Source organism: Mauremys reevesii, linkage group 8 (genome assembly GCF_016161935.1).
Source record: "Mauremys reevesii isolate NIE-2019 linkage group 8, ASM1616193v1, whole genome shotgun sequence".
NCBI classification, from domain to species: Eukaryota; Metazoa; Chordata; order Testudines; family Geoemydidae; genus Mauremys; species Mauremys reevesii.
In genome coordinates this window covers 728246-746952 of record NC_052630.1, presented here as the reverse complement: position 1 = coordinate 746952, position 18707 = coordinate 728246, and the positions used below count along the sequence as shown (strand labels likewise).

Sequence of the window (18707 nt, the reverse complement as noted above, 5' to 3'; positions counted from 1 at the left end):
AGAGCCCCCCGCACTGGTGGCCAGGACCCGGGCAGCGTGAGTGCCACTGAAAACCAGCTCATGTGCCGCCTTCGGCACCTGTGCCATAGGTTGCCTACCCCTGGTCTAACTCCTCCAGTAATAGTACTTGCCCTCTACCCATCTCTAGCACCTGCCGGCCAAGGGCTCCAAGCACATTGGGAATGTCTATTCGTAAAGCTTCATAATCCCCCCCGAAGGGAAGGATTGTTATCACCTTTGTGCAAGAGCCCAGCGTTCTGGTGCCGGGTGTGAGCACGGGGCTGGCAGAGAGGCCGAGGGGGCACGAAGACTGAATACTCGGTTTGCTCCCTAACGTCTAGGGAGGGGCCCATAGCAGGGAGCAGGTGTGGATGCCGGCAGTATCCGGTGGGCTGCGTCTGCTCCCAGTCAAGCCCACCGTGACCCAGCACCTTGGCGCCAGCAGCAGCGTTGCCCAGGGTTAGTGTATTTCTAGCTGCCTTGGATGTGCTGGAGCAGCGGAAGGAGGGAGTGCAGGGGGTGCTCCGGGCGGGCAGCTCGCTGCAGAGCTTGGCAAGGCCGGGTTAGGCAGGCGAGGGTCTCCTCCAGCCCAGCACTGCAAGGTGGGGCTGAGCGGGGCTCTGTGGATCGGAGCCTCCACGTGCCTTCCCGGAGGTGCCTGCAGGCAGAGGCGGTGCTAACGGGGGTGGGGGGGCGCTAACCAGGAATAATCCCCCCCCCCATGAAAAGCGAATAGGGGCCCCCGGAGCTGCCGGGGGGGGGCTCTAAGCAATCGCTGAATCTGCTCCCGCCTGCAGGGCTACCGGGCTGCAGGAGGCAGCAGCTACTTCCCTGCGGGGGCGTCCAGCCGCCGGCCCCGCCCCCCTTTCAAACCGCGGCGGGCAGCGGCCCCGTGGGCTCGCGGGGCGGGGCTGGCAACGCGGGGCCCCGCCTCCGGGCCGCGATCCAGGCCGGGCTTTGGGTTCCCAGAGCCGCGGCGGGCGGGAGCCGCGTCCAGGCCGGGTTTTGCCGCTGCCCCGGCCGCGCTGCTGCAGCCGCGTGGAGCCCGCGCCGCGAGCATGGTGAGTCCCGGGGCCGCCCGCGGGGCACGTGTCTGCCGAGCCTCGGGCCCCGCGTCCGGCCGGGGGCTGGCCCGGCTCGGCTCGGCCGGAGACTGGCTGTGTTCGGGGCGGCTCGGCCCGGCTCGGCTCGGCTCGGCCCGGCCGGAGACTGGCTGTGTTCGGGGCGGCTCGGCTCGGCTCGGCAGGAGACTGGCTGTGTTCGGGGTGTGCTGAGCCCCGCCGCGCGTGAGCGGGGCTAGCCCGGCCCGGCTCGGCTCGGCCCGGCCCGAGACTGGCTGTGTTCGGCCCGAGCAGGGTGGGAGCGCGGAGCCGGTGCGGGTGCCCGTGCCCGGGGCTGCCCGCAGCGAAGCCCCGCTGCGGAGCGGCTCGAAGGCCGGGGAGGCGCTGGGCGTCTCGGGGCTGAGCTGGTTCGGCCGCGCGTTGCGGGGTCCCGGAGCGGGGTCCCGGGGGCGGTGCTGTGGCCTGGCCCGCACCCGGTGGAGCCGGGGAGCTGGGCCGGACGAGGACGGGACTGGAGAAAGGCCGTTTCTCTGTCGCTATTGCTAGTGCCCGTGACTCCTGCTAGGCAGCCGCCCACCTCCCGACCCATCCCCGGCTGTTGGCTTGAGATCGGATCAGAATTAGCCGTGGTCCCAGGTGCCCCCACTGGCTCCGAGTTGTGCACGGCCTGAGCCCCGCGCCCTGAATGCGCCACTCCGCTGCCAGGGCTGCTCTGGTCACTGCAGGTTCTCTGCGGCCTCGGCACTGGGTTCTTTCCTCTCTGGCCCTATGAAAGATCCTGCCCGTGGGGGAAAACAACAACTGCCCGGGGGGGACAGGCGAACTGACTGTACCAGGTGCTGTCAGACACTCCGAGAACACAACAGGGATGTTTCCTTCTCCTCCAGCTCCTGTGCTGAGCTGTTACCTGCGGCAATAGGACATGAACAGTGTTCAGACAGGAGCGGGTCTGGAGAAAGGTGACCCCTTTCAGCATGGATTGCTTTCACGGAGATACCTGCCTGGTCTGTGGTGCGGGGGGACCAGGGAGGAACACCAGCCCTTTCTGCCCCGCTCTGACCTCAGCTCCTCAGCCTCTTTGCATGGGCCCCTGACACGGGAGGCTCAGGGTTTATGGGGTTGGGCAGTGAGGGCTAGCTGACTGGGGCTCTTGGCTTATTCAGCATGTGTTGGGGTTTGCTAGGATTTTACACTTGAAGATCCCTCACCTGTCCCCGCAGGTGTGTTCCTTGTGCTGAGCACTGCTGGTCGTTTTAGAGCTAAGATGATCTGCGGTCCCCATCAGCCCACTGTTGTCTTCCCGTCACCGTTGTGAAGTGGTGTGTCTGTGGAACTCAGGTCACAGAGCCTGCTAGTGGGGCTCTGTTGCACATGGTGTCTGACAGCAAGGCTTTGGCAAGAGGAGGGGATGCAGGGTAGTGGCGGGAGTCGTTCTCGGGACGTGTGGTATGAGTATGGGTGGCTGAATGCTTTGTCCGGAGCTTGAACCGTTCCTAGGCTGTGCTGTGCTGTGCTGTGGGACTCCGTGTGGGATAGCAGCTGGGGTACTCAAGAGCTGGCACAAGAAGCCAGGAAACACCTGCCATTTTCATGGTCTGGCGCTTCTGCCTCCGCTTGCCACAGGCATCTTGTGGCTGCCCATGGAGATGCCCATCCTCACTTAGGGGTTGATGATGTTTGGGGGTTCCTGGTTCTTCCTGTTGGAGTAAGAAGGGATGGGCGGCCCCATGCTGAGCCTCCTGTCACTGCTCGGCACCTGGGGGTGGTAAATAGCAGGTGGCTCTTGGGGCAGGGAGGTGGAGCAGCAATTGTCTAGCGCAGGGGGGTCTCAAACTTCACTGCACTGAGACCCCCTTCTGACAACAAAAATTACCACATGACCCCAGGAGAGGGGATTGAACCCTGAGCCTGCCTGAACCCCACTGCTGCTGGTGGGAAGCCAAAGCAGAAGCCCAAGGGCTCCAGTAATCCGAGTCTTGCCGTCCTGGGTGGTGGGGTTTTGGCTTTGGTCCCGGACCCCAGTAAGTCTAAGCCAGCCCTGGTGACCCCATTGGTCTAGTGTTTCCAGCCTGTGCTGAGATTCTTGTCAGGTTTTGGAGAATAACCCCCAGCCTCCCTGCCCGGGACAGACTCCCTGGGACTGCTGGATTCTTGCTCTTCATTGTGGCTCAAGGGCATGGGGAGGAAGCCTGGCAAAGTCAGTCTCTAGGAGCCAACAAAGCCCATCTCCCTGGGGTCTTCAGGACTCAGGGGATTGGGCCATTTCCTTCCAGGTTGCTGGCATGAGTGCAGCCTAGACTGCAGGCTTGGTGGCCTGTGTGAAGTGCTGGGGGGGGCGTCAGGTAGTCCCCTAAGCCCTGAAAGCTGAATCTAATTTTCAAAAACTCCATCTTAAGCATGGGTTGCACAGCCTGCCCCTGTGGGTACAGCCACTGCTTGAACCCTGCTCTGGGCTCTTCGCTGGCCAGCTCTAAATCCCAGGCTACGTTGTACTGGCAGCATCTTCCCAGCAGATGCCACCGGGCTGAAGTGTTCCAGCTGTGTGGCCATGGGATGGGGCTGCTTTCCCATCCTGCCTCAATGCCTCCCACCCCACTCCCATGCTGCTCCAGGGCAGCTTGTGTCATCACATGGCTGGTCCCCATTTGTCCCTGCCCCCCAGGCACAGCACTGCTGGGTGGATGAACCTTCCCTTGGAATGCAGCCCCAGCCTCACTGCCCCTCTGTGAGTCATGCTGTGGCCATGACCCTGGGGAGGTGTCTATGGTTTAATTCCACCCAGGGTTTCTCCCCCAGTCCCGGTGCCTGTCTCTTTTGTTACTGCAGATGCAGGCTGTGCTGATGCCTGCCTCTCCAAAGCCAGGGCAGGGTACCAGGGCCCTGCTCCTGATGAAGTCGTGGCCAAGCTCCCATTGAATCCAGCTTCTGCTGCACTGCACGTGCCCTTCCCCAGGCTCACTCTGCGGAATGCGTGTGCATCCGAAGAAGTGGGTATTCACCCACGAAAGCTCATGCTGCAAAACGTCTGTTAGTCTATAAGGTGCCACAGGATTCTTTGCTGCTTCTACAGAACCAGACTAACACGGCTACCCCTCTGATACTTGACAGCATGCAAGACACTGCATTTAGCCGTATGGAGTGGAAATCCATCAACCTCATGAAGAAACTTGCACAAATACAGACGGATATCATCTTCCTTTCCAAATGTAAATGGATGGACATCATACCTAATGGACTAAATCCACTGCTATCTACATACTACACAGTCCACAGTGAGAGATTATGCCATACTCTATCAAAGAAACTGAAGAACCACCTGATCAGCATCCTATACAGCAAACAGGAAAACATCAAAAAAGAGCTCTCCAACCTGGAGACTCTCATCAATAACCAAACTTCCATACAAACGGACTTCACTAAAATAAGACAGGAGATCTACATTACTCACTTCACCTCTCTACAAAGGAAAAAGGACTGTAAGCTGTCTAAACTCCTACCTGCTACATGGGGCCACAACCGTGATACCCCTAACCCACCCAGCAATATCGTCAATCTATCCAACCACACACTCAGCCCAGAAGAACAGTCTGTCCTATCTCAGGGACTCTCTTTCTGCCCTGCCACCCCCACCAACATGATACAGTTCTGCGGCGATCTGGAAGCCTACTTTCGCCGTCTCCGACTCAAAGAATACTTCCAGGACAACACTGAACAGCGCACTGATACACAGTTACCCTCCCACCAACAGCACAAGAAGAAGAACTCCACATGGACTCCTCCTGAGGGTCGAAATGACAGTCTGGACCTATACATTGAATGCTTCCGCCGACGTGCACAGGCAGAAATTGTGGAAAAACAACATCGCTTGCCTCACAACCTAAGTCGTGCAGAACGCAATGCCATCCACAGCCTTAGAAACCATCCTGACATTATAATCAAAGAGGCGGATAAAGGAGGTGCTGTTGTCATCATGAACAGGTCTGACTACCAAAAGGAGGCCGCCAGACAACTCTCCAATACCAAATTTTACAGGCTACTTCCCTCAGATCCCACTGAGGAATACACTAAGAAACTGCACCATCTACTCAGGACACTCCCTACACTAACACCGGAACAAATCAACATACCCTTAGAGCCCCGACCAGGGTTATTCTATCTACTACCCAAGATCCACAAACCCGGAAATCCTGGACGCCCCATCATCTCGGGCATTGGAACTCTCACTGAAGGACTGTCTGGATATGTGGACTCTCTACTCAGACCCTATGTTACCAGCACTCCCAGCTATCTCTGTGACACCACTGATTTCCTGAGGAAACTACAATGCATTGGTGACCTTCCAGAAAACACCATCCTAGCCACCATGGATGTAGAGGCTCTCTACACAAACATCCCACACACTGATGGAATACAAGCTGTCAGGAACAGTATCCCTGATGATGCCACAGCACAACTGGTTGCTGAGCTCTGTGCCTTTATCCTCACACACAACTATTTCAAATTTAATGACAATATATATCTCCAGATCAGTGGCACCGCTATGGGCACCCGCATGGCCCCACAATATGCCAATATTTTTATGGCCGACCTGGAACAACGCTTCCTCAGCTCCCGTCCACTCACGCCCCTTCTCTACCTATGCTACATTGATGACATCTTCATCATCTGGACCCATGGGAAGGAGACTCTGGAAAAATTCCACCACGATTTCAACAGCTTTCACCTCACCATCGACCTCAGCCTGGACAAATCTACACGGGAGGTCCACTTCCTAGACACCACGGTGCAAATAAGTGATGGTCACATTAACACCACCCTATACCGAAAACCTACCGACCGCTATGCCTACCTTCATGCCTCCAGCTTCCATCCCGGACACACCACAAGATCCATTGTCTACAGCCAAGCACTGAGGTACAACCGTATCTGCTCTAACCCCGCAGACGGAGACCAACACCTAGAAAATGTCCACCAAGCATTCTCAAGACTACAGTACCCGCATGAGGAAATAAGGAAACAGATCAGCAGAGCCAGTCGTGTACCCAGAAACCTCCTACTGCAAGACAAACCCAAGAAAGAAACCAACAGGACCCCACTGGTCATCACATACAGTCCCCAGCTAAAGCCCCTCCAACGCATCATCAGGGATCTACAACCCATCTTGGACAATGATCCCACACTTTCACAGGCCTTGGGTGGCAGGCCAGTCCTCACCCACAGACAACCTGCCAACCTGAAGCATATTCTCACCAGGAACTGCACACTGCACCATAGTAACTCTAGCTCAGGAACCAATCCATGCAACAAACCTCGATGCCAACTCTGCCCACATATCTACACCAGCAACACCATCACAGGACCTAACCAGATCAGCCACACCATCACCGGTTCATTCACCTGCACGTCCGCCAATGTAATATATGCCAGCAATGCCCCTCTGCTATGTACATCGGCCAAACTGGACAGTCTCTAAGGAAAAGGATAAATGGACACAAATCAGACATTAGGAATGGCAATATACAAAAACCTGTAGGAGAACACTTCAACCTCCCTGGCCACACAATAGCAGATCTTAAGGTGGCCATCCTGCAGCAAAAAAACTTCAGGACCAGACTTCAAAGAGAAACTGCTGAGCTCCAGTTCATCTGCAAATTTGACACCATCAGCTCAGGATTAAACAAAGACTGTGAATGGCTTGCCAATTACAGAACCAGTTTCTCCTCCCTTGTTTTTCATACCTCAACTGCTAGAACAGGGCCTCATCCTCCCTGATTGATCTAACCTCGTTATCTCTAGCTTGCTTCTTGCTTGCTTATAGATACCTGCCCCTAGAAATTTCCACTACTTGCATCCGAAGAAGTGGGCATTCACCCACGAAAGCTCATGCTGCAAAACGTCTGTTAGTCTATAAGGTGCCACAGGATTCTTTGCTGCAGCCACTGCACTGACTCGCCCGGTCCGGAAGGGCTGTTCCAGCCCAGTGGGGTTGGAGCCCAGCAGGTGCCAGAGGCTGATTTGAAAGGAACTTGCAGACCAATCGGGATACAGGCCCAGGTCCTGGCAAGACTCTGGACTCCAGAGGGGCTGGGGCATGTCCCATTGGCACCTGGAGGGAGCTGATATCCTTGCTTTGTGGCTGCCAGGGCAGTGCTCTGATGGCTGTGCAATGTCATGTGCAATGGACAAACCTCACTAACCAGCTGCCACCCAAGGAAGGGGCTGGGGCATCACTCACTGAGCGTTCCCAGGAGCTCCTGGACCAGGTGAGAATGTTCCTCAGGTCTGTGTGTCATGGATACCTTCAGGCTGCTCCCAATCTGTCTGTGCAGCGGAGGCTGGGAGTTAGCCAGGCCCCCTGTGGCTGTGATCTCTGCAGCGCTAAGCGGGACTGGTGCGGCTCATCTCCCAGGAACAGCGAGGTGCTTTGGGGACCAAAGTAGGTGTCTCAGTAAGGGACGTTCTCCCCTTGCAGTAAGTTCTGCCCCAGTGTGACATTAGGGGGTGATGTGCTGCTGCTGTGCTCTTCCAGGGGTGATGTCAAATGGCACCTGATTGCTTGGAATCATTGTATCTGTAGCCAACATCATGAGAAGCTCGCTGGACAAAGCCAACTCAGAAAACCGCTGAGCCTGAGTCGTCTCCACACTGCGGGATTGAGCGAAGCCATGAAGGAACGGGGCCAGCCACCCCGTGGAGCAGGGGGCTCCTCACAGCCCCAGGTGCTGTGGTTACAGCTGTCTGTCCTAAGGCAACGCAAGGTGGTGTGTGCGAGGAACACAGCCTGGCCTCCGCCTCCCCTCTGGGGTTCTGGGCTTGGCTGAGTCCCCTGGAGAGTAGCCCAGTGCTGCTGGCTCAGCCCTGGGAGCACATGGAGCCGTAGATGGGAGGGCTGTCTGACAGAGGGACCATTCTGACCATGCAGGCAGAGTCCCTGTGGAGCACAGACGGTGCAACCCCTCGAGGTTCCTGCGGCCAGCCCAGAACTGGGTGAGCTTGAGTGGGCCTTTTACAAAGAGATGCTCGGTCTCGATTTAGAGCCTCCAATGGTGGAGAATGAACCCTGCAAGCTGCGCCAATGGTTAATCCCCCTCCCTGCCCTGTGTTCGGGCTGAAGTGTTTCATTCCGGTGTGAAAGCGTGTGGGGTTACCCTAGGGCCCAAGGAGAGTGGCTGTGTCCCGGCTGGGGCCGAGAGTTGCTTTCCAGTGCAACACACCTGGAAATCCAGCTCAGGTCCCAACCCCTCAATGGGGGTGTGTACGGGGTTGTTCTGGAGTGGGCCACCCCACTGACCTGGCTCACCCAGGGAGGCTGCAAAAGAGAGCAAGGGGCCTGGAACTGCATGGTGCCCACCCCTGCCATGTTCCCCATAGGCAGCCAAAAAGCCCCTTCTAAGAAGGAGAGGAGGCAGTGGGCTGGCACCTGGGTACCACTTGCCTTGGTCTCCCAGATCAGAGCTGTGCACTTGCAGGGAGATGCCGACTGGGCACTGGTGTTAGTGGCATCTTGGGTACAGGGAGGAGATTGGACCCAGGAGCTCCTGCAAGCTGAGCTGCTCCGTGGACCATCCCTGGTCCATAGAGGCAGTCTACCCCTTCTTGGGGTGCTTGTGTGGGTCTTAGGGGGAATCGGCTGTGGGGTCTGCTGCTGGAGAATCTGGTGCTTGAGGTGCAGGGAGTCCTGAGGAGCGAGAACCCTTGCAGACCCTTTGAGCTCCCAGCTCCCCTGAGGAGCGTGGCTCCCTCCTCCCTGGGTTAGAAGCCATATGCAGGTGGCTCGTGGGAGCAGATGCTGGGCTCCCTAGGAGGGAGATAACCTTGCAGGGCAGGAGCTGTCAGACAGGTTTGTGTGTGACAGTGATTAAAGGGGAGTTGTTTGTTTACACAGCGCCTGGTGCAGAGAGCTGGGGTGTTACACCTGAGCTGGGAGCGCCCTTGGGCCAGGGCAGTGCCTGACCCAGGGCCCTCAGCAGGGATCTGTCGGCCAGTGGCAGTGCTGGGCTTGGAGCAGGCTGACCCCCTCCTCCTGTCCCCCAAGCTGCAGTGGTGCTGAGACTTGTAACAGGTTCCCCGCCGTGGGCCTTGGACAGCTTCACCTCTCCACCCCCATACTTGGATGGCCTGTTCTCACTGGGGCTCTGAAGGGAAGGTCTCTCCCCCTCCCCCCGAGACACTCGGGTATCCAGGCTGAGTGTTCGAGGACAAGTGGGTGAGAGTGATGGCACAGGCTGTGCTTTCCCGGCACAGGCTGTGCTGCTGCACGGGCAGCCCTGCTGTTCCTGTGGGAGCCTTCGCTCCCAGCGTAGCCTGTTCGTTTTTGGCTGTCAAGTGACGTTATTCCAGGGCTGGTTGGTCTTTGCTGGGCAAGTCATTTAACTGCTTTGTCTCAAGTTCCCTGTCTATAAAATGGGGCCTCTAGCGAGCTCTGCCCCCGGTGGCTCTGCAGGCTTTGGCTGCCTGTCCCAGCGAAGAGCAGAGGGAGGGTGTTGGAGGCAGGGCACAGAGAGCAAGCCCCTGGAGACTGCCTTTGCCAGTGGATTTGGGTGCCCAAGGCAAAGCGTGAGCCTGCAGTGAGTGGGCAGCAGCCTCTGGGGGCATTGGGGTGAGTTCCGCAGTCCAGGGCAGGTGGAAATGCTGCCCAGAGCAAGGAGCTCTCCCAGCCGGGCACTCGGCATCATGCTGGTTCTCAGGCCGGGGGCTGGGTTCTCTGTGCTCCCTCCTGGTGCGGCAGCAGGCCATACAGCTGACTGGGCTTGCTGTACCCGCTGCTGTCCAGGGTTGAAGGGCAGGGAACAGGCAGCTGCTCCCTCAGCGCTGGAACCAGCCTGGGGAGTGGACTATGTTGGGGATGATGCTGTGGTCAGTAGCCCTATGCACTGAGGGGGAGGACTGACCACTGCCCTGGGTAGCGCTGGGGAGGGAGGGGCTGCTCCGGCCCACTGCGCCTCATGGGAAGGGTGAGGGGCTTGTTAGTTGCTAAGCAGCATTGTCAGCTCCCCGCAGGGCAGCGTGTGCAGCCTGGAACCTGCTAAGGAAACTGCCACTTCCTGCCTCACATCCTTCCTGTTCCTGCCTCCCCCACTGGTGCCATCTGGCCTGTGCCCCGCAGCCCCCAGGCCACAGCATCGGTTTCCGTTCGCTGCCTGGAATGGAGTGTCTCAGCCCTTCCCCTCCTCAGGCTTCAGCCTCTGCTGCTGTCTGGAGGAGCTGGACGCTTCGCCCCGAGCTCATCCTCGAGGGGTTGGAGTGGGGTGGGGGGGACAGGGAGCGCAGGCCATGGGGCCTTGGGTATGGGCAGGCCTGGACTGCCATTTGCCTTGCTCCTTTTGGTGCAGCTGGTCAGGCCCAGAAGGTTGAGGTGGGGCAGGAACCCTGTTCTGAGCCCATGGGACTTGGCAAGAGTTTGTCCATTGAGTGCAGTGGGGTCAGGACCAGATCCCAGTGGAAAAAGTTTCTGGCTCATGTGGGGAGCTTCTGCCCAGCCAGACTTTCCATCCCAGCTGCAGCAGAGCCCTTCTGCCCTGAGGGACTGTCTGGGGGCACCTTGCATCCATCGCCTGTGGGCTCTGGCATTGCGCCGTCATTAGGGCAGCACTTGGCATGATCAGTGACCCAACCTCCGGCGAAGAGCCGTGTCTCCCCTGCAGGGGCTTCCCCTGGTATCTTGCACTCGCACCTCAAGGCTGAAAGCTGCTGGGCTTCTTTCCCCCAGCTCCTGAGCTGGGCTCTGGGTCTTCCTCAGAAGAGAAAGGAGCTGAACTAAGGGGGAGGGGGGAGGTGCTGGCCTGACAGCCCTGGGGGAGCCAGTCATGCCCACAGTGGGTGCAGCTCAGACAGGAACACTGCCCCCTCCATGGGAGCCAGGGGGTAGCAGCCTCTGTAGCCCAGCCAGCCCTTAGCCCCTCTGCTGTGGCTGCTAACAGGGAGCTAAGCTGGATGCTGGATTTTGTGCTACTGAGACCCCAGTTTGCTGGCCCCAGAACAGCCATAGAGGGGTGTCGTCTGCCCTGCTGGGCTGGATCCCCCACACCCCTTGACTGCTCCCCCTGAGCCGGTCTGAGGAGCCCCCGCAACGCAGGGCTGTGGCCAGGGTCTGCAAAGGCTCCTGGAAGCACCATTGTGGGGTGTGTGTGTGTGTGTGTGACACGAAAGATCATTCTGCTGGCCTAGGGTCCCGTCTGAGCTGGGAGGAGGCAGCCACAGCCGTGTGTGGACCAGTTGTCCAGGAATCAGCCTGGGGACAGAGCCCAGGTGGGCGACAGGAGCTCGGGAGCTTGCCTGCCTGGCTGGGTGGCATGTGCTTGTTTTGGTTTCCCTCCCCAGCCCCTCAGGCAGGAGGAGGAGCTGGGTGTGGGAACCACCACATCAGGCAGGAGGGAGCAGTTCAGCCTTGGCTGGGTGGCAAGGCAGACCGACTTCCATCCGGATCCTCCCAGCATGCTGCTCCCTGGGGCTCGGCTCTGGCTGCCTGGGGGGAGCAGGTCAGTGGCAGAGGACCCTGCTTTATCTCTGGGGAAGATGCTAGTGTCTGGCTGGCTCCTGTTGGGGCTCCCAGCTCCAGAGGCTGAAAGAAGGCACCTGCGTCCTCAGCTTACAGGCTGAAGGGAGCAGCTGGCTCCGTACAGACCCACTCCCACCAGAGGCTGCTTGTAGGCAGGGGGCGGGGTTCCCTGCATGGGGCCTCGGATGGTTCTTTGGGGCCCTGCTGTAAATGCTGGGAGTAGTAGTGGGCTCTGCATGACACAGGAGATGTGGCCTCTCTGCCTCCCCTCTGGCTGTCTGGGCATCCATGGGGATGTGGTGAGGGAGCCCTGCTCTCCCCCTCAGGGTGGGGCTGGTGGACATAGTGGCCCCTTTGCTGACTGTCTGTTCCCTCCTTTGGCAGTGCTGGTACCACACGTTGGTCTAATTCTCCATGGCAACAGCACAGGCCCCTCATGTGACCTGTGACCCTGGCATCTGCCTCCTTGACTCTTCCCTAGCGCCTGCGCCTGGGAGCTACGGCTGCGGCATGGGCAGCGTGGGCAGCCTGGTGGAGAAGCAGGACTTGACACCCGTGGAGCTGCGGGCGGTGCTGGGGGGCTCGCGGGGGTTCCGGCAGCCGGACGGCCTGCTCCGGAAGGGCCCGAGCCAGCGGGAGCTCTTCAGCTACCTGCACAGCGCCAGGAAGGAGCCCCGGGCCGAGAGGAAGCACCAGGTGCTGGGGGCGTCCTGCAACCGGGACTACGAGAGCGACCGTGAGAACCGGTCCCCTGACCGCTACTCCCGTGAGCACCACCGGGGGGCAGACTTCTCCAAGAGCTCGCTGCCGGAGCGGGGCCGCTTTGACAAGGTGAGGCCCCTGGGTGGTGGGCTGGGCTGGAGCAGGCAGTGTGGCTGGGGATCCACAGGACTAGTTGTAAGGAGGTTTCCCACAAGCGCCTCGCACCAACCGCCCCTGAAATGCAGCTGCCTCTAGAGTGGAGTGCAGCCACCAGACGGGAGCTGCTGGCGCAGAACATGGGAGGGGGGGCCCTTACGGACACTCCGCTAGTTCTTGGCAGGCCAGGTGGTGTTGGGCCCGTGTAACTGCTGTGACAGATGGGAGCTGCTGGGAGGTCCTCATACATAAACCTCATATCTGTGTCCAGGCAAAGCCCTGAGCCACCCTGCAGCTGGGGACGCAGACTGGGGTGCCTCAGCTCTTCTCCCTGCTGAGACCAGGTTGATCCTTGGCTCCCTTGTCTTTCAGTGTCGGATCAGGCCATCGGCTTTCAAGGCAGTGGCTGGGAAAGGCCTGGTCTCTATGCAGGGTCTGGCCTCATCTAAAGGGCAGAAGCTGTCGAAGAGCAATGGGAGCCTGCACACCCTCCTGTCCCAGAGCAGCACCAGCGCCTCCTCCCAGCATGGCCACATGCGCACCCACCTGCTGCACACCATCAGCTTAGACGAGGCCTCCAGTTCCAGCCACAACTCCATCCAGAGCTTCCCCATCTACCCTCCCCACTTCAAACCTGCCCAGGGCCAGTTCAGCGCCTCTATGGGCCACATCAACCACATTGGGGGCTCCCTTGACAGGGCCTCCTGGGGCCCCCGAGATCCCCTGGCAGTGGAGAAAGCACCTCTGTCCTGCAAGAGCATGGCCACGCTAAGCCGTCTGCAAAGCTCCGGGGAGCCCCCGCCCCCCTACGAGTTCACCTACTCCCTGGAGGACGTGGTGAAGCAGCTGGAGGACCGACTGCAGGAGAAGAGTGGGGAGCTGTGGCAGTTGAAGAGGAGTCTTAGCGAGACTGAAGACCCCTTCACACAGGTGAGTGCAGTGGGGCTGGCCTGAGGGTGCAGGGCCCTGGGCCCGCTTCCCACCCCCAGCCCCCAAGCAGGGTTGCTAGTGTCTCATGTGTTGCTCCTGTGCTGTTGTCTCGGAGCTCACTGCATGCTGGGGTCTGCGTGGTCCATGATTCCCTGGAGTGCTGTGCTGGCAGTAGTGTGCCAGTGTGTTGTCTGGTGTGAGCAGAGTGGGGGAAGGGCATGTTCACCTCCAGAATCCAGTGACCTGTTGGGCAATGGGGAGCTTGGGCTCTGCTGCGCCCAGTGCCAGAGCATCGGGCTTGCTCCAGAGAGATTGGACTGGAAAATCTCAATGCACGAGGAACCTTTTCCCCCTTGCACCAAGGGAAGGTGGCGGTGGGTGGACCATAGGAGCAGCTGCCCAGCCTGTATCTGCTCTCTTGAAAAATGGAGACATTTAGTCTCCAGACTGTTTCAGAAGCTCATACTAGGGTGAGAATGGTTCCGTGCCGGGAGCTGAGCCCTGCTGTCCTGGCTGAATCCTGTTTGGAGATGGATTGTGTGTTGCTGGGGGGGTGGCTCTTAGAGCTGCTGCTTCCCATTCCAGTGTCATGGGGCCAGGCTGCTCCCTGTGCTAGGCTTTGGTGTGACTTCCCTTTAACTAAGCCACCTCTAATCCACCATGGAGTTTGGGCAACTGCTCCCCGCGGCAGGACTGGGATCTGGAGCAGCCTCGGATACTAACAAGCTGCTGGAGGGGGCTGGGCTGCCTGGCACTTCACCCCAGGAGCTGGGCACAGACCTCTGCTTGTGCCAGCAGGTTTTCGAGGACAAACAACATCTGTGGATGGATGCACTGGATGAGCTGAAGCAGATGTATGTCGCCAAGCTGCAGCAGGTGACCCAGCAGGCCCAGCGCAGCCAGCGGGCGCTGCAGTTGCAGCTCTACAAAGCGCAGCAGGAGAAGAAGCGGCTGCAGGAGGAGCTGAGCCTACACCAGGGCCAGTGCGAGGAGCTGAGGCAGTGGCAGCAGCAGTGTGAACGTGTCAGCCCCAAACTAGAAGAGACCAGGTGGGAGGTGAGTAGAGGAGAGCCCTGCCGCTCTCCTGCACCCGTCCTAGTGCCCCTCGATCCCAGGGCTCCAACTGTACCATGCGCTGGGGCTTTTGTGGAGGAACTTTGGCTCAGGACGAGGCAGAGTCACTGTCATCTGTGACTTAATGCAGCTATGGACCTGGCTCTAGAGCCAAAAACCTAGTGACCCCCCTCCCCTTCCCTTCTCATCTTTCACGCCCCTGCAAAGCCTCCATTTCCTGCCTGTGGGAATCCCAAGAGTTCTGCCTGGTATGGCTGCCCCGTGGCAGGTTTAATGCTCTATGCCCCTGCCTGGCAGAGTTGGGATTGAATGGGGGTTTCCTATCCAGATGCACCCAATGACTCTAACTCCCCCTCCTCCCCTTTTCCTGTGCATCTCATATCTTGCTCCGTCCCTCCCCACCCTTTCTCTGTGTCTCCTGCAGGTTTGTCAGAAGGCAGCTGAGATCTCACTGCTCAAGCAGCAGCTTCGAGACTCCCAGGAGGAGCTGGCCCAGAAACTCAGTGAGATCTTCAGCTTGAAGACCCAGCTGCGGGAGGCCCAGGCAGAGGTGCAAGCCAAGGACTCACAGCTGGCCCAGCTAGGGGACTCCTTCCAGTCCCCACCAGAGCCCAGCTCCTCCCTCCCTTTGGGGGATGCTCCCATGCCAGTCTGCCAGGACTTCTCTGGCTGTGAAACTGACGACTCCAAGTGTTGGGGTCTTCACAGCGAGAGTGGGGAGCCCCCTGAGCGGCAGGTGGAGTGGCTGTGGGCAGAGCTGCTGCGTGAGCGGCGCCAGGGCCAGCTGAAGGCTGTGAACTTTGAGCTGGAGCGGAAAACCTGGCAGCAGGAGAAGGAGAAAGTGCTGCGCTACCAGAGGGAGATCCAGGCAAGCTACATGGAGATGTACCACCGCAGCCAGGCTCTGGAAAGGGAGCTGCGGCAGCTGCGGGCTGAGCCCAGAGATGCTGACGCAGACTCACCCTGGATCGAGAGAGTTGAGTCTTCAAAAATCTGAATGGGAAGCCAGCAGCCTGGACTGGGAAGGAGCAAGAGCTCTCGGGATGGTACCCAGGCTGCACCATGGACTGCTTGGGCTAGCCAAGGGAGCTTCTCCATTCAGACTGATGATGCTGTGAGCACTGCAGGTCCATCCCTGGGGGAGTCTCAGGAGCAAGTGTTACTTCTGCCTCTGCGGCAGGGACCTGTGCTCCAACAGCTGCCTTTGGCAGGGCAAGTTTGCACCATGATTTTTACTGTCTGGCAAACAGAAGCCCAGCATCAAGTGGGATTTCCTGTTCCTCCTCCTCCCCATCCCCTGCTGCTTCCTACCCCAGCAAGGGCTCTGGCCCTGCTGGGGAGATGCCCAGCTTCCTCTCCTTAACGCTGTCCAAGCTGCATGCCTGCCAGTCTTGCTGCATGTCCTTCACACTGGGGCTGCACTGGCCGCAGCAGAGAAAACCTGCCCTGCTGTGCCTGTGCTGGGTGCCCATGCAGGTAACCTTGCCTTGGGGCTTGAAGCCTGGGAAATGTGACACATGGATGCTGTGGAGCACTTTCTGATGGGGCTTGAGCTGCCCTGGCACCTGGCTCTGCTGGAGTCTCTGCAGCAGGAGAAAAGGAGAGACTATAGGGCTCATGCCACGGGGGACAGGTGCAGGGGCTTTGCATGCCACCCAGGGCTGTGGCCTCTGTGCTGGGGCTTCTTGTGCTGCTTTGGAGATAGAGAGGAGCTGGGTCAGGATCCTGACATAGAGAAAGGGAGATGGAAAGCAGCTCCTGCCAGAGAGCATGCACCATCGCTCAGACCTATCCTTGGCCACCCTCCCCAGTTCTGGCCCAGCCAACGTCTGGGTATGAAGCTTTCCTGTGAGGCAGTAGCACATGCCTAGTGAAATGAGATAAATGAAGAACCTTTTCCCCCACTGGCCCGGCCCAGCCCAGGGTGAGGGGAGGGATGGTGTAGAGCGAGTGCCCACAGGAGAGCACCTGGTGGGGTCACAGGCACAAGTGCAATTGGGGAAGGTGTGGTCAGCTTTCCCCCCCATTCAGCTGCAGAGCACCCAGGGAAGCAGAGCCGCCTTTCACCAGAACATAGGCTGTGGCTTGGTGCTGAGGGGTGGGCAGGGGCAGGCTAGCACCATGGGGTGAGGTGGGGGGGCTGGCTGCTGGGTGCTCTGGATATGAAGGTCCAGGCCTGGCACGGCTCTGCTCAGCCTCTCCTAGAATAAATCTGAATTTGGTACTTCTGGCTCCAGTGGCTGCTTCTTTCTCTCCCTCCATGTGGGTGACCGCAGCGGCTGACCCTGGGTGCTCATGTGGGTGAGTTACAGGCCTCCCAGCTGACAGCGTGGGCAGCAGTGAAGCTGGTATTTACTCTGCACCCCAAGAGGTTGCTGCAGCCAAAACTCCATTTGCTGCTGACCAGGGATGTTCAGCTCAAGGCAGGCGAGTCTGGGAAGGGGAGTAGTGATCCCAGCGTGGGGACCATGGGCCCAGTTTCTGAGAGCGATGCAGACAGGGCTCCACTTACAGGAGCTGCCTGCTCCATGGTCTGTGTTCCTGCTGGAGCGGGGGCTCTGGTTTGTCTCTAATGGGCTGGCAGTGACATACTGCTCTTTAAGGTTAGACACAAGCCCCCACAAGCAGTCCTGGTGCAGCGCAACTCGCCTCTCCCAGCTGCAGGTTATCTGAGGGGTGGAGAGGAACCAAACTGGCTTCCTTGAGTTGATCTACTCAGTCCTGCTGGACACAGGTGCTGGGGGGCTGGCAGGGTCAATCTCTCTAGCCTCGTCCTGGCAGCAACCTCTTGACTCTGCTTGGAACTGAAATACAAAGATGCCAACAGCTGTAGTACCCTCAACCACTGGCCAATGTCTCCTTTTTAAACCACTTCTTGTCATGGTGGTGCTTGGCATCTGTCCACGCCATCAACCTGGCTTGGCCTGCAGTGACTGAGGCTGTGCACACACAGCAGGCTCCTGGCTGCTTGCCCAGTGGGGCTTGGCTCTGAGGAGCAGGAGCTGGAGCCTGAGCCTGGGATCTGCTGCAGGTTTGTTATTCTAGGCCAGCTGGCTGTTGAAATCTCATTTGTTTGCTGGTGCCCACATCAGGCAGCAGGTTTACACCCAACAATTAGAGCCAGGGGGAGGCGAGGTGGGACCCAGGAGAGGGCGGCACCAAAACTTGGCAGGGAAGCCAGAAACCAAGCTCCTGCCGCAGATGCCACAGGGCAGAGTGGTGGCGTCTCAGGAAGAACCGTCTTTAGATTATTGGGTTGGTGGTGAAACCGGTTTCCTGAATTCCACAACCTTGATTCACGCTCTGAGAGGGGCTTAGCTGGTGTAGCTGTCATTGCTATGCTGCAGGGGCCCGTCTCCAAATGCACGGCCGAGCAGCTCACCCTTGCTTGGGATCCTAAGGCTGACAGCCCTTCGTCCACGTGCTTCTAGCCTGTGCAGACAGCCTCATACTGCCCCAGTCTCTCTCTGACCCAAGCACCATCACTGAACCAAAGGGACCCTTTGGAGCCGTTTCCAACCCACCCCAGCAAAATGCTCCCCCCCCCCCCCTTAGGGAGGTAGGAAGAGAGGCACGAATGTAGCTGGTGTGGCCAGGGCAGCAGTGCCTTCCACAGGGCTTGGCCCAAAGTTAACCTACATGCCAGTGCTGCAGGAGCCTGCTCAAGGGCAGGGTCAGTTTTTTCCTGCTATTCAGCCTGACAACTCTATTGCCTGATTCCAGCCCCTTGCTCCTACTTACACCCCTGTCTAGCTCCTGTGCAACTCCCCTCCACATCTCCACCAGCCATAACCCTACCTGAGTGGGAAGTCATATTCCTGTCACTGAACCAAGCTGCTAACCTGCTCCCTCCAGCCTGGATGCTGCATGTCTCCTCTCTGAAAACATACCCAGACCTGTATATGCCACTCCATGCCTGCTCCTGGCCAGGAGGGTCAGTGCAGGCATCTGGGCCCCTCAGTGGGCTGGTGCTCAGACAGCAGCATGTGCAGCACCGTGAGGCACTGGCAGCTGCAGCTTTGCTCAAGCTGTGCACGCCCCCAGAGAAGCCATTAGTGCTTCCTTGGGTTGGCCTAGCAGCCCAAAGCTCTGAGCTGAGAGGTGGGCTCACTGCAGAATCCTGGGCCCCTTACCAGCTCCTGTGTTCACCTGGGCCCCGCAAACCCTGGTCACTGGCTCACCCTTCCCCAGGGTCTGGCATGAGGCTAGAGCCCCTGAGTGCAGCTGCAGCACCTGTGCTGTAGGCCTGAGGCAGGGAGCAGGGTTCTGCAGGGAGCACTGGTGGG

The 18707-nt window shown here is 59.0% G+C and overlaps 1 protein-coding gene across 1 annotated transcript; it reads left to right on the top strand.

Moving 5' to 3' along the window:
• The first annotated feature begins 905 nt into the window (after window positions 1-905).
• On the top strand, window positions 906-18172 carry N4BP3 (NEDD4 binding protein 3). Its single transcript, XM_039485656.1, has 5 exons — window positions 906-1061; window positions 11944-12390; window positions 12790-13347; window positions 14146-14403; window positions 14846-18172. Exons 2-5 carry the CDS (start codon window positions 11974-11976, stop codon window positions 15416-15418), a joined length of 1806 nt encoding a protein of 601 aa, XP_039341590.1. The 5' UTR covers window positions 906-1061; window positions 11944-11973; the 3' UTR covers window positions 15419-18172.
• The last annotated feature ends 535 nt before the right edge of the window (window positions 18173-18707 follow it).